Source organism: Balaenoptera physalus (assembly GCF_965194825.1).
Source record: "Balaenoptera physalus genome assembly, chromosome: 2".
Classification (NCBI taxonomy): domain Eukaryota; kingdom Metazoa; phylum Chordata; class Mammalia; order Artiodactyla; family Balaenopteridae; genus Balaenoptera; species Balaenoptera physalus.
This window is the reverse complement of record NC_138883.1, coordinates 110,209,732-110,233,948: the sequence shown is the minus strand read 5'-3', so window position 1 is coordinate 110,233,948 and position 24,217 is coordinate 110,209,732. Positions and strand designations below refer to the sequence as shown.

Here is a 24,217-nt window from a genome sequence, read left to right as displayed (position 1 = left end):
CGAATGCCTGCACTGGGGCCCCGCGGGGGCCGGGCTCCCACATGCTCCTCCACCCGCCCCGCCGCCCGCTCTGCGCCTGCTGGCATCGGAGTCACACTGCCTGGACTAGTCGGCCCCGTTGCTCGCGGGGGGTGTGGGGGGTGTGCGGGCGGGTGCTGGGCTGAGAATCTGCCCTCGTCGGATGCTGGAGCCCGAGGCGAGATCAGGGTTCTCGAGAACCTGCCAGGCCAGGAGTTCCCAATTCTGGCCGTGCATTATGAGGCAGCCTCCTGCACTTTCACAGAAATATAGGTTCCTGAGCACCACGCCAGACCAAGGGAGTGGAGTCCGGAAATCTGCATTGTTACCCAGCACCCTAGGTTATTATACACAGTCAAGTTTGAGAAGGGGGTAGCGGGTGCCTAGTCCAAGTCCTTCATTTCATTGAAGAAGTTGAGACTCAAGGAGAGTCAGTAACTTGCCCACCATAGACAGTGAATTGCGGCAGGGTGGGGACTTGGGTGGAAGAGAAGATAATGGGGAATGATCCCCAAGACCATATGATCCTTAAAGCCAGCATTCAGGACACAGTTAATGAGGACTTACTATTTACCTAGTATTTGTTCTAGGTGTTGGAGGTAGAAAGGTAAATTAGACTGTTCTGTGCCGGTAAGGGACTCATCGTAGGCTACTAGTAGGCGATTGATGTGTGAGCAACTGATTCTAATAAAGTCTGGTAAGAGCTAGGAGAGAGGCACAAGGCAACACATTCGAGGCAGGAATTAATTCTGCCTCCTTTGGGGGATGTGGAAGGTGGGGTGCTAGTAGAGAAACTGGCAAAAGAGTTCCAGGCAAAGGGCACAGCAGAAGTAAAGGAATATAAGCATGAACATCTATGATATGTCTAGGGAAGGCAAACTTGTCTCACACGGTCAAAGTACAAATCACATGAAGAGAGAATTAGCTGCATTTGAAGCTGGAAATATGAATCAGGACCTAATAATGGAGACCTTGAATGCCATCCCAAGGAGAGTACCTTGATTCAAGGCAAGGGAGAACCACCAAAGATGTTTAATGAGCATATTGGATATTCAGGAAGATAATTATGGCTTCAGGATAGAGGAAGAAGAGGAGAGAGCGAGCACTGGAAGTGGGAAGGCTGGAGGGGGGAGCTATTACAGAAACGGTTGAGAGTGATAAGAGCCTAAGCCAAGGCTTCCCTGGTGGCCCAGTGGTTGAGAATCTGCCTGCCAATGCAGGGGATACGGGTTCGAGCCCTGGTCTGGGAAGATCCCACATGCCGCAGAGCAACTAGGCCCGTGAGCCACAACTACTGAACCTGCGCGTCTGGAGCCTGTGCTCCGCAGCAAGAGAGGCCGCGAGAGTGAGGGGCCCGTGCACCGCAATGAAGAGGCCCCTGCTTGCCACAACTAGAGAAAGCCCTCGCACAGAAACGAAGACCCAACACAGCCAAAAATAAATAAATAAATGAATAAATTTAAAAAATATATATATATAAAAAAAAAAGAGCCTAAGCCAAGGCAATGGGAGGGAAAAGGGAGGTTAGACCAGGATTTGGTGACCAGTTAGCTGTGGGGGAGAGGGAGACGGTGAGGCAGTGACACCTTGGTTTGTTTTAGCTTGGGTAGTTGGTGCATGATGAGGCAGTTAATAAGAGGCACAGGAAAAGGAAGAGGTTGGGGTGGGTGTGGTGATTCCTTTGAATTTAAGGGAAAGCTCTTTTTTTTAAATTGGAGTATAATGGCTTTACAATGTTGTGTGAGTTTCTGCTGTACAATGAAGTGTATCAGCTATATGTATACCTATATCCCCTCCCTCTTGGCCCTCCCTCCCCACCCCCCCCCCGACTCCATCCCACCCATCTAGGTCATCACAGAGCACCGAGCTGAGCTCCCTGAGCTCTACAGCAGGTTCCCACTAGCTGTCTATTTTACACATGGTAGTGTATTTATGTCAAACCTAATCTCCCAATTCATCCCACCCTCTCCTTCCCCTGCTGTGTGTGTCCACAAGTCTGTTCTCTATATCTGCATCTCTATTCCTGCCCTGGAAATAGGTTCATCTGTACTGTTTTTCTAGATTCCACATACATGTGTTAATATGCAATATTTGTTTTTCTCTTTCTGACTTCACTCTGTATGACAGAATCTAGGTCCATCCACATCTCTACAAATGACCCAATTTCGTTCCTTTTTATGGCTAAGTCATAAATCACAGCAATATCTTTTATGACCCACCGCCTAGAGTAATGAAAATAAAAACAAAAATAAGCAAATGGGACCTAATTAAACTTAAAAGCTTTTGCACAGTGAAGGAAACCATAAACAAGACAAAAAGACAACCCTCAGAATGGGAGAAAATATTTGCAAACGAAGCAACGGACAAAGGATTAATCTCCAAAACACACAAACAGCTCAATATCAAAAAAAACCAAACAACCCAATCAAAAAATGGGAGGAAGACCCAAATAGACATTTCACCAAAGAAGACATACAGATGGCCAAGAGGCCCATGAAAAGATGTTCAGCATCACTAATTATCAGAAAAATGCAAATCAAAACTACAGTGAGGTATCAGTTCACACCGGTCAGAAGGGCCATCATCAAAAAATCTCAGGGAAAGCTTTTGAAACACTCTACGGACGATTCCTAGGGCTTTAGGAGACCTCCGACAAGTAGAAGGTAGCAGTGGAGTTTCCCAAATAAGTCTACTTCCAAGAGTTGGTAGCCCTAACCAACCAAGAAGGTTCATGATCCTCCCATGGAATGTAGGCCTCCCTCTTCCCCCAAACTGATAAGACTTCTTCTGGAGTGCTGTTGGGGTGGAGGATCTGCAGGCCTTAAACTATTGGGGTTCAGTGCTGAGCTGCCAGAGGTCCGGTAGAGCCATGAGAGGTAAATACAGCATCAGATCAAGGTTTGAGAATAGGAGAGGGGCCTTTCATGGGTGGAGAGAGACCATTTTACCTAGTGTTATCCTAGACTCTTAATGGTATGGACCTTAGAGATTCTCTTGTCTGTCGTCCTCCACTCCTCTATTTTACAGATGAGAAATCCAAGGTTGGAATTGAAAGGTCACATAGAGAATCTGTGACAGAGCCAGGCATGATCCCAGGTCACCTCTCCATTACCTAATGCCTGCTATATTAGTCCCTACAAATCCTAATATATGGCTCTGGAAATTTGGGGGAAGTATCTGTTTTTGTTGAGTGGTCCTCATGGTCATGTGAAAGCAATTTACTTAATAGCTCCAGCCTGGGCCCCCTAACCAGACGCCCTTCCGGGAGGTGAGGGAGATCCGGTATCCTGACCAGAATGATGGAAGTTAAGGATGTTGTGGGCCCGGGCAGGTTTACATAAGGAAGATTGGTGACCTTGACACGGGCGGAGACATGCAGTCTATGGAGAGGGGCTCTGCTGGGCCTGGACATTTTCAAGTCTAAGGCAGAGAGAGATTCCCAAGTCGACTCCCAGCCCCTGACCCTGCACCCTTGGCTGGTGCCTGGAAGCACATGTGTCTCAAAGGCTACAACTGGATGAGACTTTATAACTTGTCCAACTCAACGCCCCCATTTTACAGAGGAGGAAACAGAGGCCCAGAGAGGGGCTTTGGCTTTATCAAGATCCAGTTATTAAAAGGACTGAGTCAGTCACAGCTACCCTTCCGTCTCCCCGCCCCCTACCCCCACTCACCCCATGGAAGCTGCTAGCATCTCACAATGCTTTGTCCTCCCCCTGCAAAACCAGGAAAATAAACTACTCCTCTATTTTATAAGGCCCAACAGGTGACAGGAGTAAGCCTGCAGGCCCCATCCTTGCAGCTTGGTTTCCCGGTTTGCTGATTTGGAAATGCTCATGGAAGAGCTACCTGGGGACTAGCGTCTGGGTTGTTTATTTACCTGTGTTAATAGAATCTAGGAAACGTGTGGGCTCAGTGACCACTAGTGGGCTAATAACACCATCTTATCATGGTGCTTATCTGCATTAGTTACGCTCTATGAAACCCACCTCAAACCCTGGGGGAATTCAGTTAAAGTGAAGCCTGCTGTGTCACGGGTGTCTCTGAATGTGCGTAGGCATGGTACTTTTTTTTTTTTTTTTTTTTTTTAATTTTTTTATTTTTGGCTGTGTTGGGTCTTCGTTTCTGTGCGAGGGCTTTCTCTAGTTGCGGTGAGCGGGGGCCACTCTTCATCGCGGTGCGCGGGCCTCTCACTATTGCGGCCTCTCCTGTTGCGGAGCACAGGCTCCAGACGCGCAGGCTCAGTAGTTGTGGCTCACGGGCCTAGTTGCTCCGTGGCATGTGGGATCTTCCCAGACCAGGGCTCAAACCCGTGTCCCCTGCATCGGCAGGCAGACTCTCAAACACTGCGCCACCAGGGAAGCCCCAGGCATGGTACTTTTAAGGGTCTAGGATGTTGTGTGCCTCTGTGATTTTCTGTGCCAGTGTTTGCAGGTATGGTTAGTCATGTTTGAGCAGCATTTGAGTGTGTGTGTGTGTGTCTCACAGCTGTGATGCAGGGAAAGAGCACTGGATTTAGAGTTAGACCACTCTAAGTTCAAATGTCTGCTTTAGCATCATTAAATGTTAATGTGTGATCATAATTAAATGGCTGTGTGACCTTGGGCAAGTTACTTAACCTCTCTGCACCTCAGAAAAGCTAGTAATCCCTACCTCTCAGGCTTATACTGATATAATATCTTACCTTTGCCCATCAGTGGCTTCTGCAGGTTTCTGTTTTTCAGGACCACATTACTATGATAGTACCTAAGACCCTGGCTCTGGTGCTTTCACCTTTCTGATATTTCTAGGAGCTTGGGTAGAAAACCTAAGGACAGGGCCTGTGGGATGAAGGGAATTTACTCCAGGAGTGCCAGAACATTCTCTCGGACACATTAGCAGTCAGTAAGTATCTGTTGAATGAATGCTTAGAGTTGATTCAGTGGGTGTGCTGTGTAAATAGGACAGAGGACTGTATTTCCCAAACCAGGACACATCCTCTGACTCATTGCCTGATACGTGGGATGAAAAATAGGGCGAAATATTTGAATTTGGGACTGCTTTTGAAAATCTAGCAGTGGGGGAGGTAGGGTGGTCACGTGAGGTGGGTGATACCCCTCCCTCTTTCCCCTCCCCTGAATGTGTAGGGTCCACACTGAAAGCAGCGGGGCACACCCACCCAGTGGCACATCCAGTATGCCGCATCGGGCAGGCCCACCACCTGTGTCCCACAGCACACTCTCCCCCAGGCACACTTCACTCCCTCCACGGTGGGCTGGAGGCAGGAGAGGGAAGGCGAGCACACGACTTGATCCGGAGGAAGAACTGGAGCCTCTGAATTGTGGGCTGAATAATTAAAAGTAGGGCTTTGAGAGGTTTTATTCTCCTTGGGTTGTAAAAGCCCAGCCCAGAGGCTGCGGAGAGCCCCAGATTGCCCCTCCTGCAGCTGTGCCTTGGGTCTTACCATACGTTGGAATCGAAGATCAGACCATAAAGTTTCGATGCTCACCAGCCTACAGTGGGCCAACAGCTGGATGCAAGGACTTTCCCAAGCTGAGTCTGGCCCCCCACTGTCCCCCACCTCCCCCCCCCATTTGTCAGAGGTGGCTGCCAGGAGGGAGGGGAGAGACGTGGATTTATGGCTGCTGACTTGAAAGACAAAGTTGCCTTTTGTGTTAGAATTGGGGGGGGCGGGGAGTGGTGAACTGGTGGTGGTGTGGGAGGGTGGGAGGGAGGGGCTGGGGTTCGGAAGCCCAAGGCAGGGGGTAAGGGGCTTGAAGAGGCAGACAAAAGGTTCCAGAGGCTTCTCAGAGCAGGGTCACCAGGCAAAGGCCCAGATGAATCAATCACCCCCAGCAAAGCTGAGCAGGGTCTCTGAGCCATCGCCGTCTTCTGGGGCTGTTTGTAAGCTCCAGACACCGTCCACACACACCAGTCCAACGCCCAAACCCCACACAGTGCCTCCCTCCCGCCCCCCGCAAAAAACACTTACTCTTTGGATTCAGAACCTTAATTCAACTCTCAGACTTCCCTTTGGAGAGCCAGGGAAGTAAATATAGGTCTTCTAAGTTCATACTTTCCTCCACTCCAAATGTCATCAGCTAACCAATGTAGGGGATCTTCCCTAACAGAGCCAAAGTCATGGGCAAGGTGGGGACCCAGATACTGGGGAGACTGGGACAGAGTGTTGGAGAGGGTAAGCCTGGGCCAGAGAATCCTGATGACAAAGCCAATATCCCACCGGGACCGTGGCAAGTTGCCAGCCTCCCCAGGACTCAGGGTTCTCTGCCGTCAACTCTCTCCATCCCGTGCGCATTTAGAGAGGACATTTACAAGTGCTTTGCGGAGTTTAAAGAGCATGTGGACTTGGCTGGCCTCGTCACCCTCCAGGAGTCACTCTGCCTGGTGGGTCTGGGCGGAGGCCAGAGTAGCCACCGGGTGCCTGAGTTCAGCAGGTGCTTTAACTACACCTTGGAGAGCCACATCCATCCCCCGGAATGAGCCTGGCCAATAAAGGCATGAGTTTATGGGCTTCATAAACATTTTACTAGAGAAATCAAGGCCTCAATTACCCAATGGCTTCTTCCAACTGACAGCTCACCTACTGGGGCCTCTGTGAAGCCCCCGGGCAGAAGTGAAACAGAAGCCAAGCTCTGGTTTATACCAGGCTGCCCCCTTCCCCCTGCACTGACCCTCTCACCATTCAGGCCTTGCAAATTCTGTCTTTACTCACTTCTCCAGAGGGCTCTGCCACTAGCTCTCTGAGCTTTTACCTCTCCATGGGAATATGGCTACCCTCTTGGAGTAGATAGCCATCCACCCCCAATCCTACCATGCTCTTCCATAACCTCTCAGCACCTTTTAACTCAAGATTCTACTATTTTCCCTCAACAATCACTGGCAAGTATTTGCTATTTTTCAAGGACTGTGCCAAGCACTTTACAAATAAATCTCATTGATTCCCACGAGAGCAGCAGCTCTAGCAACATGAGCTATTGTCATCCCTATTTTATAAGTGAGAAAATAGAGGTCCTGAGAGACTAACTTGCCCAAGGTCACAGAGCTAAGAGTGGCGGAGGTGAGTTTTGTACCCAGTTCTGTCCGATTCCAGAGCCTGTACCATTAACCTCTTCACTGCATTGCTCCCTTAAAATGCTCTCAGCAAATATTTCCCCACTAGAAGTAGAAATCGTGCTGTGTGAGGCCTTCTCTGCCATGCAGTGTGACAGCCTTAGGATGCGGTCAAATGCGGGCCTTGTCAGCAGTCTCTGAGTCCATGTGGCCAGGAGAGGAGGGATCTGGCAGGGGCAAAGCTGGGCTAGTGATGAAGATGGAGAAGAAAGGGGGCTTTCTGCTGGGGCAGCAAGAGAGAGGCAGCAAGACAGAAAGCAGCTGTGGGTCTGAGGCCTTGCCTTGGGTGTGGACCAGTGCTGTCCAAAAGGATTTTCTATGATGATGGAAGTATTTTATTGGTGCTGTCCCATAAGGTAGACTATAGCCACTTGTGGCTATTGAACACTTGGAAGGTAGCTAGTGAGCCAGAGGAACTGAATTTTTAATTTAATTTTAATTTAAGTGGCCACATGTAGCTAGTGGCTGTCCTATTGGACAACACAAGAATGCTCACTACAGATGATGGCTGAAATCTGCTCCAAGTCCCCTGCTGGCGTAAGGCCCTTTGGGTTCATAACATCCGCAGGGTCTTCAGGCTCAAGGCATCTGAACATCATTTCACATCACAAGTGACTGAAGGAATTAAGGGTGTTTCCCCTCAGAAGATGTTTCTCAGGGAACAACCCAGACCTCAAGTATTTGAAGATCTGTTGTGTGAAGAACAAAATTGGCTGTGTCTTCTAGAGCTGCAATGTCCAACGGGAGTATAACGCAAACCACATAGGTAACTTTAAGTTTTCTAATAGTCACATTTACAAAAAAAGTAAAAAAAAAAGAAACAGGTGAAGTTAATTTTAATAATAAACTTTATTTTACTTAATATATACAAAATATTATTTCAACATATAATCATTATTTTAAAATTATTAATACTTTTTTACATTTTTTGAACTGTTTAAAATCCAAAATATTATCATTTCAGCTTGTTATCAATATTTTAAATTATTAACTATTATTATCGATTAAAATTATTATTTTTCCAACTTTTAAAAAATATTTATTCATTTATTTATTTATTTTTGGCTGCATCAGGTCTTAGTTCCGGCACCAGGATCTTTCATTGCGGCGCACAGGCTCTTCCTTGCAGTGTGCAGACTTCTCTCTAGTTGTGGCATGTGGGCTCCAGAGTGTGTGGGCTCTGTAGTTTGCAGCATGCGGGCTCTCTAGTTGTGGTGCCTGGGCTCAGTAGTTGCAGCGCACCGGCTCAGTTGCCCCGCGGCATGTGGGATCTTAGTTCCCTGACCAGGGATTGAACCTGCATCCCCTGTATTGGAAGGCGGATTCTTAACCACTGGACCACCCGGGAAGTCCCTCCAACTTTTTAATTGTGGTAAAATAAACATAACATAAAGTTTACTGTCTTAACAATTTTCTTTTTGTCTTAACCATTTTTAAGTGTGCAGTTCAGTGGCATTAAGTACCTTCATATTATTGTGCAAACCGTCACCACCATCCATCTCCAGAATTCTTTTCATCTCCCAAAAGTGAAACTCTATTCCCGTTAAACAGTAACTCCCTATTTCTCTCTCCCCACCAGCCTGTGGCAACCACCATTCTATTTTATGTCTCTATGAATCTGCCTACTCTAGGTACCTCATATAAGCGGAATCATGCAGTATTTGTCTTTCTGTGACTGGCTTATTTCACTTAGCATAATGTCCATAAAGTTCATCCACATTGTAGCATGTGTCAGAATTTCCTTCCTTTTTAAGGCTGGGTAATATTCCATTGTATGTATAAACACATTTTATTTGTCCATTCACCTGTTGATGGACACTTGGACTGCTTTCACCTTTTAGCTATTGTGAATAAGGCTGCTATGAATGTGGCTGTACAAATATCTCTTCAAGACGCTTAATTCTTGTGGGTATATACCGAGAAGTGGAATTTCTGGATTGTATGGTAGTTCTATTTTTAGGTTTCTGAGGAACCTCCATACTGTTCTCCATAGTGGCTGCACCAATTTACATTCCCACCAACAGTACACAAGGGTTCCAATTTCTCCACATGCTTGTCAACACTTGCTATTTTCCGTTGTTTTTTGTTATTGCTCTGATAGTAGCCATCCCAATGGGTGTGAGGTGGCATCTCATTATGGTTTTGATTTACATTTCCCCAATGCTTAGTGTCTTTTTATTTTGTACTAAATCTTCAAAATCCAGTGTGTATTTTACACTTACAGCCCAACTCAATATGGACTGGTCACATTTCAAGTGCTTAATAGCTGGCTACTTTATTAAAAAAGATTCTCAAGGGGAAAGTTGGGGCATTGGGTGGAAGCATATGGGATTCAGCTGTGCCTCTAGTATAAGGAAAAACATTACGATCATCTGAGCTGCGTGAGGAGGAGCAGGGCATTCGGGGTGTCCCTGGTCCTTGGCAGGGATGGATACAAGGAAGGGGACTTTGGATGGCCTTTGGAAGAGTCTGTAGGTCGTGGTTATTCCTCTTGAATGGCGGTATGAGTGGGGGCAGTCGGTGCCTCATACCCCCAGTGCTGCTGGCTTCTGCAAAGGCTGTGTTTTGAACTCTCCATCCCAACAAGCCCACTGATCTCTTTGTCATCACACACCAGATAGGAGTCTGGCTGTAGCCAAAGGGTTGGAGGCTGGGCTTGGGGTATGCTGCCGGCTTCCTTCCCAGCACTCTGCCCCGACCCTTCCTGCCCCCCCAGCGTCCCCTTGGAGCCTGTCTAATCAGATCCAGGCCTGACCTCGCCAGAGGTCATGGACCAGGAGGAAAGTCCCCCTCCCCTCCCTGAGCCCCTCTAGATCTGGCTCTCAGGAGACTCCCCTCCCCTCGGGTGATTTATAGGGGTGTCCAGGAGCCATTTCCTGCTGGTTTCTGCTCCCTTCCAGCCCGGTGGGTTGCTGGGCTGTCTCTGTGAACCCTCTTTCCCCACGGCCTAACTGTACCCCTGGCGGGGACAGGGAGCAGCTGGGAGATTCCTTCTCAGACTGTTTGAGGACAAAGGTGCTTTCTTCTTCCTTTCTCCATAATGACGCCCAAGCAGGCCTCTGTCCTCCCTGTCACTCTCTCTGGTCCTCACACAGGAGGGGCGTCCCAACACGACCCCCTCCCATGACCCAGCTTGAAGTGAGGAACCCGAAACGGCGCCTACCTGACCAACAGGTGTGAGCAGGAAGATAAAGCATCGTTAGCCGCAAGCCACAGCACCACCTTCGTGTCCACCAGCCCCATACACAGTGCTACCCACATCGGCCACAAATAGTGCCTCCACAGTGGTTAAGAACCCGCCTGCCAATGCAGGGGACATGGGTTCAAGCCCTGGTCCGGGAAGATCCCACATGCCACAGAGCAACTAAGCCTGTGCTCCACAACTACTGAGCCTGAGCTCTAGAGCCCGCAAGCCACAACTACTGAGCCTGCATGCCACAATTACTGAAACCCACTCGGCTAGAGCCCGTGCTCCGCAACAAGAGAAGCCACCGCAATGAGAAGCCCGCGCACCGCAACAAAGAGTAGCCCCTGCTCGCCGCAACTAGAGAAAGCCTGTGTGCAGCAACGAAGACCCAATGCAGCCAAAAATAAATAAATAAAATAAATAAATTTTAAAAATAATAATAATAAAAAACTATTAACAAATAGTGCCTCCAGCCACTGTGCCCACCACTGTCAACCACACAGTGGCCTCCAGGATGACTTGCTCAGGGGTCAGCGTTTTCTGAGGTCCAGTCCTCAGCCCCACATCCTCGTGGTTGCCCAGGGACCCTCTCCCAGAGAGACACGATGAGGGACAGCTGAGCTGGCTCCATGGCCTGCTCGTACAAGCCAGTGCAAAACAGACATGTAAACCAAACGTGTTCCCCCTCTGAGAGATCAGAGATCTAAGTGGCCCTGAGAAACTTTCTCCCCTGACTTCCTAAAGAAGTCAGCAGTGAACTCGGAGTGAGTGGACGATTCCAAGAGACCTCAGCTCAGGTGAGCGTGGACAAAGGCCTGTACAGGAAGGCGGCAGGAGTCTGAGGTGGCAGGCCCTGCAGAGTACCTGTTCACCCCTTCATCTGTGGAGGAAAGGACCAGCGCTCCTATTATGGGAGGCAGGGTTCCCAGAGATGGGCCATCATGTATACTTTAAGCTCTAGGCAACATCCCTTTAGCGATTAACCTGTAGCAAAAGCAATAGAATACAAAGGTTAAAGAAAAAGAAACAGATCCAACATGGAGTCAGGTTTGTTCTTCCCTTTGATACCCTGACACTGCCTGCCCACGGTCTCACTGCAATCCCCCAGGACACCGAAGGGATGTACAGGGCTGACCCAAGGGTTGAGTAGGGGTGGGAAGAAGGGGAGGGAAGAAGGAGCCTCAGATAAAGAGGACCACACCCTCCTATTGCACCACCTCCCCCGACCACACTGCGTAACCAGCTGGGCTCCAAGCGATGGGACTGAGGAACCGTCTCTGGGGCTCACTGTCGTCCCTGCAACTTGTAACACAGTGCCAACTCGCAGCCAGTGAGAAGAGGCTGGCCCAGCCTGCAGTCTGCCCTGGGGTCACCTGTCCTTGGAGAGTGAAAAATTTGCTGGGGACACCCCAGCAGAGGGCTTGGGGCATGGAACTTCTGATTTCGGGCCAGTAGAGCCACCAGCTGGGCCTGGGTCTCAGTTTCCCCTTCGTAAAATGAATGTGTTGGTTTTAGATGAGTGGTTTTCAAGCACTTTTAAAAGCAAAGCTACCCTTCAAATGAAATGTTTGGCAGAACTGCAATTAAGTAAAGCTGAGAGAGAGGTTTAGCAAGGTGCTGCTCTGATGGAGGAGAGATGTGAAGCCCTGGGTGGGGAGGGGCCCCAGCTGCATCCCAGGGGCCCCTGGGGACCCCTCGGACTCTGCTGTACAGTGTGAAGATGATCAGACTGGCTCCTTAACTACCACCCCTTCCTGCTCGAGCATTCCTCTGCAGCATCTCATTCAACCCATGCTTTTTCATTGTTTAGTTTTAGGGGGAGAAAGAAGCTAGAGGCCAAACTTTCTCCATCCAGAGCGCCCTGATGAGAAGCAGCCCTTTCCCTTGCATCTCTCCTCAGGCCAGCTCCTAGCTCTAGGCGCCTCCAGGGAGCCCAGAATGGGGGCTAGAAACACAAAAGGATTCGGGTTCCTTAATGAGGAGGCATCTGTAGTCAGCAGAGCCATTAGTCCCCGCCCCAAGTCCCTGGGGGGCTGCAAGCTCCTCTCCAGCTGGAGTGAGGAGGGGGCAGGCAGTTCCCCAGCTCCTGAAGGGCAGGGCTGGGTGGGGGGTGCATAGACAGCTGACCCAGGAGCCTGGGTGCCCTCTCCGCTCGCTTGGACTGCCTCCAGCCCTGTCCTCCTAAAGGTTGAGGCCTGGAGGCAGTAGAGGGGCCCTACCAGTGCCTCAGCCTCCTCCCCCAAACCTCTGGGCTGACCTGCAGGCCCTTGGCCAAACACAGCCTTTGGCCTGAGACTGGGCAGGCTGACCTCACAGTGCTCCCTGGGGATCATCTCACTGAGCCTGATGGGGACACCAGCTGGGGCACTTGCCCCCATCTCCCGCCCCTAGGGCCCCAAGGTGCCCTTTGTAAGGACTATACCTACTCAGGGACATGTGTGATTGATTACCTACACAGAACCAGAATCACACACCAGCCACAGCAGCTGAGGGATACAACCCCCCCCACTCACATCCAGCCTTGGACACTCACACCACATACACAGGGGCAGCCATGTCCTCCCGGCGAGCACAGCTCTGCACACACGTGCAAGGAGGCGCTCACACCCATCAGCCGTACTCCCAGGAGGCCCTGAAAGAGGAGGAGGCTGGGCTGGGGATTTTTATGCATGTTTATATTTAATGAACCACATGCAAATGAGATGGAGAATGTGCCACAAAAGAGTCAGCCCCCAGAGACTCTGGGAAGAAGGGCACAAAGGCTCGGCCTTTCTGAGCTGCCCTGGAGTCCTGAACAGACCGGTGGATTGAGGGGGCCTGAGACGGGGTGTGCCCACCCACACCAGGGAGCCAGGAGCAGGAGCCAGGACAAGCTCCAGTGTCCCTGCTGCTGTGGGGAGAGGGAGGGCTCCTTCTGGGAGGGGACAACTGTCCCAGTTGATGGAGTGTTGGAGGGGAGGGGCTGCCTGCCTGGACAGATGGTGAGCCTCCTTCCCGCACTTGAAGCAAAGTGGATTTTAATGAAATCACAGCCCTGGTGCTGAAGCTGGGAACCCATGTGGGAGGGGCCCCTTCCCTGGGCTTTACAGGTTGGGGAGTAGGGATGGATGGGAGTGAGGATGGGCAGGAACACTTCACCAGCCTAAAAGGGGGTGGGGGGCATGCACCACGGCCCTTCCCATAATCAGAGCTCAAGCAGTTAGTTCAGATCCCCAAAAGGTGGGGAGGCAGCCCCTGAATATTTATGACACATTGAAATGTTGATTGGTAGGTCTGACTGTCTTCTGAGAGGCTTGTCACCTTGGATGGTGCACCACCTTCTTGGGGTACACTGAGAAGCTGCAGAAGAACTGGGGATAAGGGGGTGATGATGAAGGGCAAAGAAAGCTACTGGGTGCTGGTAACCAGGGTCTAACAACCAGTGTCCCTGCTGGGTGACACTGGACTAATCGCTTCCCCTCTCTGTTTCCTATTCTGTAAGATGTACAGTATAATACTTAGCACTTGCATACCTTACAAGGAGTTTATAAAAATAAATCCGAAAGCAGCTGTAAAAGTGGGGAGCAGGCCTTGGGAGCAAGGCTTTCTCTGACTGGACTTCGTGGGTCTGCAGCCCAGGATTTCCGTGTTAGAGGTTTATCATCCAAGAATTTGTCCAGACCTTTCTCAAATTGTCCCAGCCCGGCCTATACCATCCCTTAGGGGGAGATGTTTCCCACAGGTAGGAGGCAGGGTAAGTGCTGATGTGCCCCCAGCAAGCTGTTGCCCTGCACCTGCCAGCTCGGCTCGGGGGAAGACACCCTGCCCCCTGAGCCCGGTGAGCTCCAGGGCTCCAGGACACAGGCCTGAGGCCCCCCATGCCCTCTCCCGTCCCCTCTGCACCTCAGCAGTGTGCCTTCCCCATACACATTTCCTTTTCTTTCTCCAGCCATGTCCGACTTCCACGTGCACCCCCAGGCCACCGTGGGTGAGGAGGGCGGTGTGGCTCGCTTCCAGTGCCAAATCCACGGGCTTCCCAAACCCCTGATCACCTGGGAGAAGAACAGGGTCCCCATTGACACAGACAATGAGAGGTGAGCCTCGGGTGGGGAAGGCAGAGGGATGACCAAGAGGCAGGCCAGTCCAATGTCTGGGCCTTGAAGGAGGCCTGCCTGCAGCCTCTAGGGTGGTGTTTCTGCAACTTTGTTGAGACTGAGTATCTGTGTGGTTTGGGGGCCCAGATTCAACACTTGAATGCATGCGAAGGGCTGTGGGTGATTGCTGTCAAGGCTGGAATCGCAGGTGCATCCACCTGTGAGAGTCCCGTAGTGTGTCTGTGATGACAAAAGTGACATTGGGATAGTGGCTGGGTCCTGGGCTGTGTCCGTGATGCTGAGTGACCCTGTGGCCAGTGGTGCTGTGCTTGCTTATGGTTGACCGTGCCCTCCCGCCACAGGTACACACTGCTGCCCAAGGGGGTCCTGCAGATCACAGGCCTTCAGGCTGAGGACAGCGGCGTCTTCCACTGTGTGGCCTCAAACGTCGCCAGTGTCCGGGTCAGCCATGGGGCCAGCCTCACTGTGTCAGGTGAGGGTCCTTGGCCCTGTCTCGTTCTTCTCCCCACCCTCAAATCAATCCCTCTTCAACTGAGCCCCAGGGCCTGGCCAGCCAAGTGCACACAGAGCCACCTTGTGAGCACAAAGCTCTGTGCTCTTCGGGATGAGGGTTCAGGAGGCATCCGAGGCCCCTCCCTGGCTCAGTTCTCCTTGAGGAAGCCCACTCTCTGCTTATGGGTGGTTGGGTGAGGGTGGCTCTCCCACTGCTAGAGGCCCTGCGGGGCCTGACCAGGGAGATGAGTGTGAGCAACGTCCCGGAGCCGCTGGCTTCTCCTCTCTACGCATGGGACCCAGCTTCTGGGCTGGAGCTTGTCTCCCACCCCCCATGTCCTAGGCCGTGTATTGGGGGTGGGTGGGTGTGGTGAGGAGGTGGGAAGGGTCCCAGATAAAGTGAAGAAATACGGCATCTTCCTCCCAGGCTCGGGCTCTGGGGCCTACAAGGAGCCTACGATCCTCGTGGGGCCTGAGAACCTCACCCTGACTGTGCACCAGACCGCCGTGCTCGAGTGTGTCGCCACGGGCAACCCGCGCCCCATTGTGTCCTGGAGCCGCCTGGGTGAGCCCCATCCTGCAGCCCCTGCCTCTCCCACCCCTGGGAGGGCCAGTCTCTTCACCCAGCTCTGGGAGGAACTTGGAATCCTGTTTGTTCTCCATGGGGGTCCGTTCTCTTCGAGGCCTGGGGAGGGGGTGGGTTCCCCTCTCCTTGGCAGGACCAGGGAGGTCCGCCTGCCCACTGCATTCTCCCTCCCTCTGTGCAGATGGCTTAGCTCCCCAGGTTACCTCGTCCAGTCCCGGCAGGCCTGTGCCAGCTCCCCTCCCCCATGCTCCCCTCACTCTGGGCATCTCCGTCGGGCCCTCCAGAACCCCTCTGCCGCTCTCAGCACCCGTAGTCTCTTTCCTGTCCGGCTCATCTCTGCCCTCTACACCCTGGCCATCCTCCCCAGTGATGCAATCCCAAACCCCTCAAAATCTCAGCCAGTTGTCACATCCTCTCTCTGGGCCCCCCAGTCTCTAACCTGGCCCCCTAAATCCCCAGCCTAAATCCCTAGGCAGCTGAAGGAGAGAAATGAAAGGGTGCAGATGGGCCCACATTGTCTGAGTGGAAAGGTCACTGGGGGAAGGAGAGTCTGGAGGGGATGGGGTGGGGTCGCATTCACAAGGAGACTGTGCCACATTGTAGCAGCTGAGTGATCCGGGAAGGAGGGGGCAGCAGGCAGGATAATGGAGTAGATTTCACCACTTCAGGGACTGAATGGGGAGCTGTCTCCTCGCATTCTGACTGTGCTAATCTGATCCTGGGTGGGGGGAGGGCCCGGGGACTGGGAGAGGCTGGAAAGAGTGGCCTCACCATTAGGAGGAGCCCATAGGCCCTGCAAGGACCATCTGGTGCAACATTTCCCAAAGCGAAATCTGCAAGGGGAAAGAATGGCTTGGTGGTCTAACAAGTTTGGGAAACAGAGTAAACCAGATCCCTTTGCTACGGGACTTCTCAGAGCCTTTATATTAATGCGCATTGTGACAGCCAAGGAGTGGAATGGATATCTGACCAAGGAACTTTTTTCAGGAGAGACAAATCAAGCTGGGAAATGTCCATGTAACCCAAACCCCTTACTTTCCTGTTTGAGAAACTGAGGGGAAGGGACTTGAAGGTCACCAGTGAGGCAGTGACAATGTTAGGATCAGGAGCCAGTTCTCTCCTGCTGGGTGAGAGTTTTCTGTGCTGCTCCAGCCGCCTCCACAATGCCATGATGCTCGGAGGGAAGAGTCAGAGACTGGGGCTCCCTGGACGATTGATGGTGGCCGATTCCAAGTCTGGACGTTCCTGCACACCTACCTCCCTGACCCTCCCCTTCCTCTTCAGATGGTCGCCCCATTGGGGTGGAGGGCATCCAGGTGCTGGGCACGGGGAACCTCATCATCTCAGACGTGACCGTCCAGCATTCGGGCGTCTACGTCTGTGCAGCCAACAGGCCCGGCACCCGGGTGAGGAGGACGGCACAGGGCCGGCTGGTGGTGCAAGGTACGGACCTCCCCACCCCACATTCCCTGCGTCATCGACATCCCTGGCCCAAGCCCAGTGCCGTGTACTCACCCACTTTCCTATCCTTGCCCTAACCTTGCCCCTGCCCCCTCTCCAGGGCCCCAGCCCAGGCCAAAGGCAGCAGCTCTCTCTCTCTCCCCCTCCCCCAGGAATGTGTATGTTGGGAATGCGAGGACATTCTTGGTCATCGGCCCCTCCAGGTGCCATCGCCACCCCCCCCCCAGTCATTTCCACTTTGTCATCTCAGCTGGTCTCCCCCACCTGTGTCACCCCCATGTGTCCCTCCCTCCACGTGGTGTTCTCATTCACACGTGTGGCACTTCCACGCTCACACCTGCCTGCACGCTCTCAGTGTGTTTGTCATTTCACACTCTCACACCCCAGCTCCTGCCACACACACACACACACACACACACACACACACACACACACACACAAACACACAGAGCTGGCCTCCACTCCCATGGTATGTGGGGCCTCTGCAGCTGACCAGGTCATTCTGTCCATCCTCCTGCCCTGGGGCTCAACTGTCTCCGTGAACAGACTTGGAGTCCCATTCTCAGGGGTTTTCTGTGGTTGTTCCCTCCCAGAGAGCTGGGGAAGAGGTGGGAGAGAGGGGAATTAGGAACTTAAATGCCCATTTGTTTAGCATTCCATGTGCTGTTAATCTGTCCAAATGAAAGTGATGGAACATTTCATTTCTCTGGTGTTAATGGAAGTTTGAGGCTTGGGATTGGAGGAGAGTGGAATTGAATGTAGGGGTGAGGGGGGCTGGTACTGAGGGCTCATCCATCTCCCCCGTCATTACCGGCCTTCGGCCTTCGAGGTGCAGCCAAACCTATTAGCACATTTATTTATTTAACAATTTCCTGAACAGGGAGCTCAGCTTGATTGCTTTCGGATACAAATGTCAGTCTTTTAAATAGTCATTAAAATGGAGTCCTCTCTTGGGTCTGTCTCTCTGGGGTGGAGGGACGTGAGGGCCGCCACCATCTCCCAGAGGCTAGGCTGGGGGTGGAGGGTGGGCCCCACCTGGAGGATTCTCCCCAGGGATGGGGTGGGTGTGTTTGTCCCCTACCCACTTGTTCCCTGCAGACCTCTGGCCCTACCCTCTTCCCCTTCCTCAGTCCTTCACTCACAGCTGTCCCCTCCCTGTCCACCTGACCCCTCGTGACCCTTATGCTTCTCTGTGCCCGCCCCCGCCCCAACCCCAGCCCCAGCAGAGTTTGTCCAGCACCCCCAGTCCATCTCCAGGCCGGCTGGGACCACAGCCATGTTCACCTGCCAAGCCCAGGGTGAGCCGCCCCCTCATGTGACGTGGTTGAAGAATGGACAGGTGCTGGGGCCAGGAGGCCACGTCAGGCTCAAGAATAACAACAGGCACGTGTGTGGTGGGTGTGCCGGAGTGAGGCCCGGACGGTAGGGGGCTGTGCACCTCCTACCAGGGAAGAACACTAAGCTGGGGGTCTGGAGACTTGGGTTTGAGTCCCAGGTCTGCCCCTAACTTGCTGAGAGATCTCAGACAAGCCTATTGTCTTCTGGAGGGGCTCAGTTTCTCCATCTTTCAAATGGGGAGATTTGGCCAACCTCCAAGGGATACTCCGCAAGGAGGAGGGGATCTGAGGCTCTCCCTCCCCCTGCAGCACCTTGACCATTTCTGGAATCGGCCCTGAAGACGAGGCCATCTACCAGTGCATGGCTGAGAACAGCGCTGGCTCCTCTCAGGCCAGCGCCAGGCTGACCGTGCTGTGGGCCGAGGGCCTGCCCGGGCCCCCCGTCAACGTGCAGGCGGTCTCTGTGTCGTCCACTGAGGTCCGCGTGTCCTGGACCGAGCCCCTGGTCAACACCAAGGAGATCATCGGCTATGTCCTGCACATCAGGAAGGCTGCCGGTGGGTGGGGACCAGGAGGGCGAGGCTGCCTCTGCATCCCCTCCCTCTTACTCACGGCTTCTGATCCCACACGTGCTGACCCAACACCTTCCCTCTTTCTCCCGGCTGCACCCTGGCTGCCCTCATTTCACCAGTGTGGGTAGGATTCCCTCATGCCCCTTTAATCCCCTGCCCTACCCTTGGCCTCCCCAGACCCACCAGAGCTTGAGTATCAGGAAGCAGTCAGCAAGAGCACCTTTCAGCACCTGGTGAGCGACCTGGAGCCCTCCACTGCCTACAGCTTCTACATCAAAGCTTACACGCCCCGGGGGGCCAGCTCAGCCTCTGCCCCCACCCTGGCCAGCACTCTAGGTGAAGGTGAGGTCTGGGTGTGGAGCACAAAACCACAGACACTCAGGGTATTAGGGCAGAACCCCTGTGCACCGTTGTTCAGGTTGTGCACTGCACAGAGTGCTTCGCCCTGAGGCTGAGTCGGGGCTGGGTCTACTTGGAGGAAGGGGTGTCCTTTTCTTTTTTCTTTTTTTTTAAAACCTGACAACATTTTATTTCTTATTTTTTCTTTTTGGTTGCACTGCGTCTTCATTGCTGTGCGTGGGCTTCAGTAGTTGTGGCATACGGGCTTAGTTGCTCTGTGGCGTGTGGGATCTTCCCCAACTCGAACCCCTGTCCCCTGCATTGGCAGGCGGATTCTTAGCCACTGGACCACCAGGGAAGTCCCAGGGGTGTCGTTTTCTAATTCACGTAAAGGTGCTATTTGAGCAAGCAGAGGCCCTGGGTTAGAGGTCAGAGAGCGGTCAGGCTCTGGGGGTGGGGGGGTGTCTGGGTCATTGGTAGCAGGTGGAAGGGTAGAGCTTCAACCACCAAGTCCTCACATCTCGGCCTCCTTCTCCGCCCACAGCCCCCGCCCCACCCCCACTGTCAGTGCGGGTCCTGGGCAGCTCCACCCTGCAGCTGCTGTGGGAGCCCTGGCCCCGGCTGGCCCAGCACGAGGGCGGCTTCAAGCTGTTTTACCGCCCAGCAAGCAAGGCCTCCTTCACCGGCCCCATCCTGCTGCCTGGAACTGTCTCCTCTTACAACCTCAGCCAGCTCGGTGAGGCGGACACGGCTGGGGCTTGGGGAGCTGGGCAGGGGTGTGGTGCCTGGTGCCAGGAGGTGGTTCACAGAGGTCTCCTCCAGTTCAGCCCGGGGACAGCCGCCTGGTGGGGCCGGGGGCGGTCCCTCAGCATCCTGGCCTTCCCCCCAGACCCCACTGCAGTGTACGAGGTGAAGCTGCTCGCTTACAACCAGCATGGGGATGGCAATGCCACAGTCCGCTTCGTGTCTTTGAGGGGAGCATCTGAGAGGACAGGTGAGGGCTGGCGATGGGGTCTGGCTAAAGACTGGCCCTCAGGAAGAGAGGCTGAGGGAGGAGGGGAGCAGGCATCCAGGGAAAGCAAGAGGGTAGAACAGTACATGCAGCCCTGGAGAACATAGGCTTAGACCTGAGTTTGATGTTTGGCTGTGTGACCTTGGGCAAGTTACTTAACCTCTCTGAGCCCCAGTCTTCTCCTTTGTAAAACAGGGATAGTAATACCTGCTTTATAGAACTGTATGGAGGATGAAATGGTCCATGTAAAGTGTTATTCCTAGTATTTGGCACAAAGTTAGTGCTCAGTAACTGGTAAAAAGAACCTAAAGGTTGGGCTGGGGTCCCATTGACAAGGGCAAATCGTATGTCGAGCAGCCGAGGGAGAAGGAACCCTCAAGGGCTGGGTGTCTGGGAGCCACAGCCCCCAGCCTGCCGCTGCTTCCACCCCCAGCCCTGAGCCCACCATGTGACTGCCGGAAGGAGGAGGCCACCAACCAGACGTCTACCACAGGCATCGTCATCGGCATCCACATCGGGGTCACCTGCATCATCTTCTGTGTCCTTTTCCTCTTATTCGGCCAAAGGGGCAGGTGGGTCCTGGGCCAGGGAGAGGGTGCTGGGCCAGCATGGGGTGGGCAGGCCTGGAGCAGGAAAGCCGCAGGGGAGGCAGGGTTTGGGGTCCCTTGTCTCCATCCTTTTGTTCTTGCTCCTCCCACATCCCTCCCCCTAACTCTTGGCTCACCCCCTAGGGTCCTCTTGTGTAAGGATGTAGAAAACCAGCTCTCCCCTCCTCAGGGCCCCCGGAGCCAGAGGGACCCTGGCGTCCTGGCACTGAATGGGGCGGGACGGGGAGAGCGGGGCCAGCTGGGCCGAGACGGGAAACGTGTGGACATGAAGGAACTGGAGCAGCTATTCCCCCGAGCGGGGGCCGTGGGGCAGCCCGACCCCAGACCCACGGTGAGTGCCCCCGCCCCGAGCCAACCCCCTCCTTCAGGCTCCACCCTCTTCACCTTGGTCACCGGCCTCCGCCAAGCTGCAGGGCTTCTCCAGGCACAAGACTGGTGGCTGGTGCTTCTCTCTGTGCCCCCGGGTCAGGCAGGGAAGCCTGGAGACTGAACCCCCGAGTGGGATTGGCTCCAGAGCCTGACCCTCTGGCTGGGGGCTCATGGGCCTGTGGCCCTCCTGCTGACGCCTGTGTGACTGGCCCTTTCCCCAGCAGGACCCCGAGGCCCCTGCCCTGTGTGAGGAGACCCAGTTCTCCATGCTGCCGCTTCAGGGGTTCGGGCTCCTGGAGGAGATGACGTCGGAGGCCAAGGCCCCCTGTGTAGGCCCCCTCGCTGCCCTGCCACCCCAGGACATAGGCCCCGGCCTCCTGAGTGAAGGACCACCCGCCCTGCCAGCTCACTCGGGACAGTAGCCAGTGTCCGGGAGGCTCTGGAGGGAGCAACCACCCATTCTCAGGTCAAAGGCAAGATTTCTCCTGTCATGTGGGATTCGGATGGGGGCTTCCCAGCATTTCTGTCCTGACTGCTCCTCTAATTGTCAAGACTTACAGTAGCCTTGGCAAGGGACCCCCTGCAAGGACCCGGAGGGGTTCCTGCAGGAGCCCCTCCCTTGGGCCAAGGCCCCCCCCAACCTCTGCCTGGTACCCACATGACTTGGAACTGAACTAACGTTTTTCTTTAAAAAAAGAACAAACTTAAAATTAAAAAAAAAAAAAAAAAAAAGAGAGGGAAAGAGAAGAGAGAGAAAGGTGAATTAGACTCCAAAACTGTGCCCCTGCTGTGGCTGGGCCCCTGACACTGTCACCCTCCACGACTTGTTTTCTCAGGATGGATTTTTGCAGTTTTGGCTCTCAGCACCTACCTCAGCCGGAATGAATGTCCTCAGGGGAGTGGGGCCGTGGCCTCAGCCCCCCCGCCCCACAGAGCCCCGAATGTACTCTTACCTCGAGCCCCTTTAGGGGCACCCCCTCTCCCTCCCCACATTGTTGTCCAGAGTTTAGAAAAAAAAAAAAGAAAGAAAGAAAAAAAAAAAGCACTTCCCCATTTCCAGGTGTGAAAGAAAATGTCTACCTCGAGGCTCGCTGGCTCTCGGGCCTGTGCTGTATCATTGGACCCTCCCTCCTGGCTCCTCACCAAGGGTGGGCTTCTCGGGGCCTGCAGAAAGAAAGATGGAATTGGTCAAAGAAAATGTGAAAAAAAAAAAAAAAAAAAAAGCCAAAAATAAGAGGAGAATTTGTTCCTGGGAACAAAAACTAGCCACTTCCCAGCATGCTGCCAGCGCTCCGTCTTGTCTGCCCATCCACTCCCATTTTGACCCTCTCCGCCAACTCATCCTTGACTGGGACCCCCAGGACCCTCTCTGCACGTGGGCCTTGGGAGGGTGGGCTGTCACCACACAGCCTGCCTCCTGTCCTGCCCACAGAGCCGCTGGAGCAGACTGGCCTCCGGAATGTACTGTGTGTGTATGCAAGGCGGGGGGGGGGGGGGGTCCCAGCCCACTGTCCCATGGGACGCTGCCAGCTGGACCCAGCCCCTGGACAGTGGAACAACCAATGTCAGCAGATGTGGCCGGAAGCTATTTTTCTATAAGGTGTGTTTAAGGATTTATGTTCTTGTGACTTCTTGTTTCTCTTTTCTGTTGTGTTGTTCTTCGAAAGACTTAAAGATGAAGAAAAAAAAAAAAAAACCAAGGAAACAAATACCTATTTTTGGTTACACTCAGAAACATTTTTTTAAATAGCAGAAAGAAAACTTTTTTTTAAAGGAAAAAAAATGTGCATTCCTTAAGTATGAGATTAGACCGTAAAGTCCCTGACCCCCAACCCTCTAGGGACCCCCACCCCGAACTTTAGTGAATTAGCTGAAGAAGGTACACTTGGTGGTGTTTTCCTGGAAGACTGCAGTTTCACCTGTGTGGACTCGGGGAAGGTCGTTGTCCCTTCTCCCCAGTACTGGGCCTGAGTCCAGGGCACCTCAAACCTCCCAGGCAGTACCCCTTGGTCCCTGCAGTGACTTCTCTGCACCTCCCTTCATCCTGGAACCCCCTCTTCCCAAGGGAAGGGTGGGTCTGGGGGAGGGGGGCCACCTGGCCTGTCTTGGGTTTTGTCACACTCATTTTGACTGAATAAAAGTCCTGTTGCCAAAGTGGATCTCGGGTGTTTTGGTGGCTGTGTCAGGTCCTGGGGGAGGGGTGGGAGTGCTGGGATTAGGGGAGCCAGGGTGGCGAGCCAGGTGGACCCTGACAGGGTCAGAGCCCGTGGTGATAACAGCAGACCCCGGGGTACTACTTACAGGCACCGTGCATGCTGGGTCTTCTCCGCAGGTGGGGAGGCTGCCTAGGTCCTCACGACCCCCTGGGAGGTCAATGTTCTAGTTATCATCATCTCCTCTTACAGATGATGAAACCGAGAAAGGATAAGAGAAATGAAGGAAACATCCTAAATCTCACACTGCCAGTCTCAGCAGGATCAGAGTTTGTGTCCGGGCCAGGTCGCCAGGTTCCAGAGTCTGCATTCTGACCACTGCTTGTGCCTCCTTAGCTGGCAGTGAGGGATCCGAGACCAGTCCTTTGGCCCTATAGTGACCGACCACCAGTACTGAGCCAGCTGCTGGGCGGGGCTATATGCTTTTCATGCACTGTCTGTGAGAAAGGACTGTTTTCCTCCCCATCCTGAAGTTGAGGAAACTGGGGCTCTGACTGGGTGACTGTCTTCAGAGCACACAGCCAGACCCCTGGCCAGCCCTCTTTATTCCTCCCTGTCCTCTCTTCAGTCCAGGCTCCTGAAGCCAGGTATCTGGGGCTGCCAAGGCTGAGGATAGACCAAGAGAGACTTGGCTTAAAGGTGTTGTGCTGACAAAGATCAGGAGGTCTCAGCGGGCCTCAAGCTTAGTAAGAGGCAATGGTGTAATGCAACTGCTTAGACTGTCAGTGTCCCCTCTGCTGCTGAAATGGAAAGCCAGGGCTCACCCCTGGGAGGCTCTGCAAGTGTGGAGCGTGGGGTTCTATACCCAGAGGCATCTTT

At 53.3% G+C, this 24,217-nt stretch overlaps 1 protein-coding gene across 2 annotated transcripts in view; it reads left to right on the top strand.

Moving 5' to 3' along the window:
• IGDCC3 (immunoglobulin superfamily DCC subclass member 3) overlaps window positions 1–23,344 on the top strand; it is a 42,271-nt gene extending 18,927 nt beyond the window's left edge. For both annotated transcript variants that reach the window (XM_082446173.1, XM_082446172.1), the window contains 12 exons: window positions 14,244–14,388; window positions 14,751–14,881; window positions 15,329–15,466; window positions 16,772–16,930; window positions 18,166–18,331; window positions 18,595–18,842; window positions 19,035–19,199; window positions 19,741–19,932; window positions 20,086–20,190; window positions 20,642–20,780; window positions 20,940–21,147; window positions 21,410–23,344. In XM_082446173.1, coding sequence (XP_082302299.1) covers window positions 14,244–14,388; window positions 14,751–14,881; window positions 15,329–15,466; window positions 16,772–16,930; window positions 18,166–18,331; window positions 18,595–18,842; window positions 19,035–19,199; window positions 19,741–19,932; window positions 20,086–20,190; window positions 20,642–20,780; window positions 20,940–21,147; window positions 21,410–21,607 — 1,994 coding nt within the window. In that variant the 3' untranslated portion in view covers window positions 21,608–23,344. The remainder of the gene's footprint in view (window positions 1–14,243; window positions 14,389–14,750; window positions 14,882–15,328; window positions 15,467–16,771; window positions 16,931–18,165; window positions 18,332–18,594; window positions 18,843–19,034; window positions 19,200–19,740; window positions 19,933–20,085; window positions 20,191–20,641; window positions 20,781–20,939; window positions 21,148–21,409) is intronic.
• Window positions 23,345–24,217: the final 873 nt, after the last annotated feature.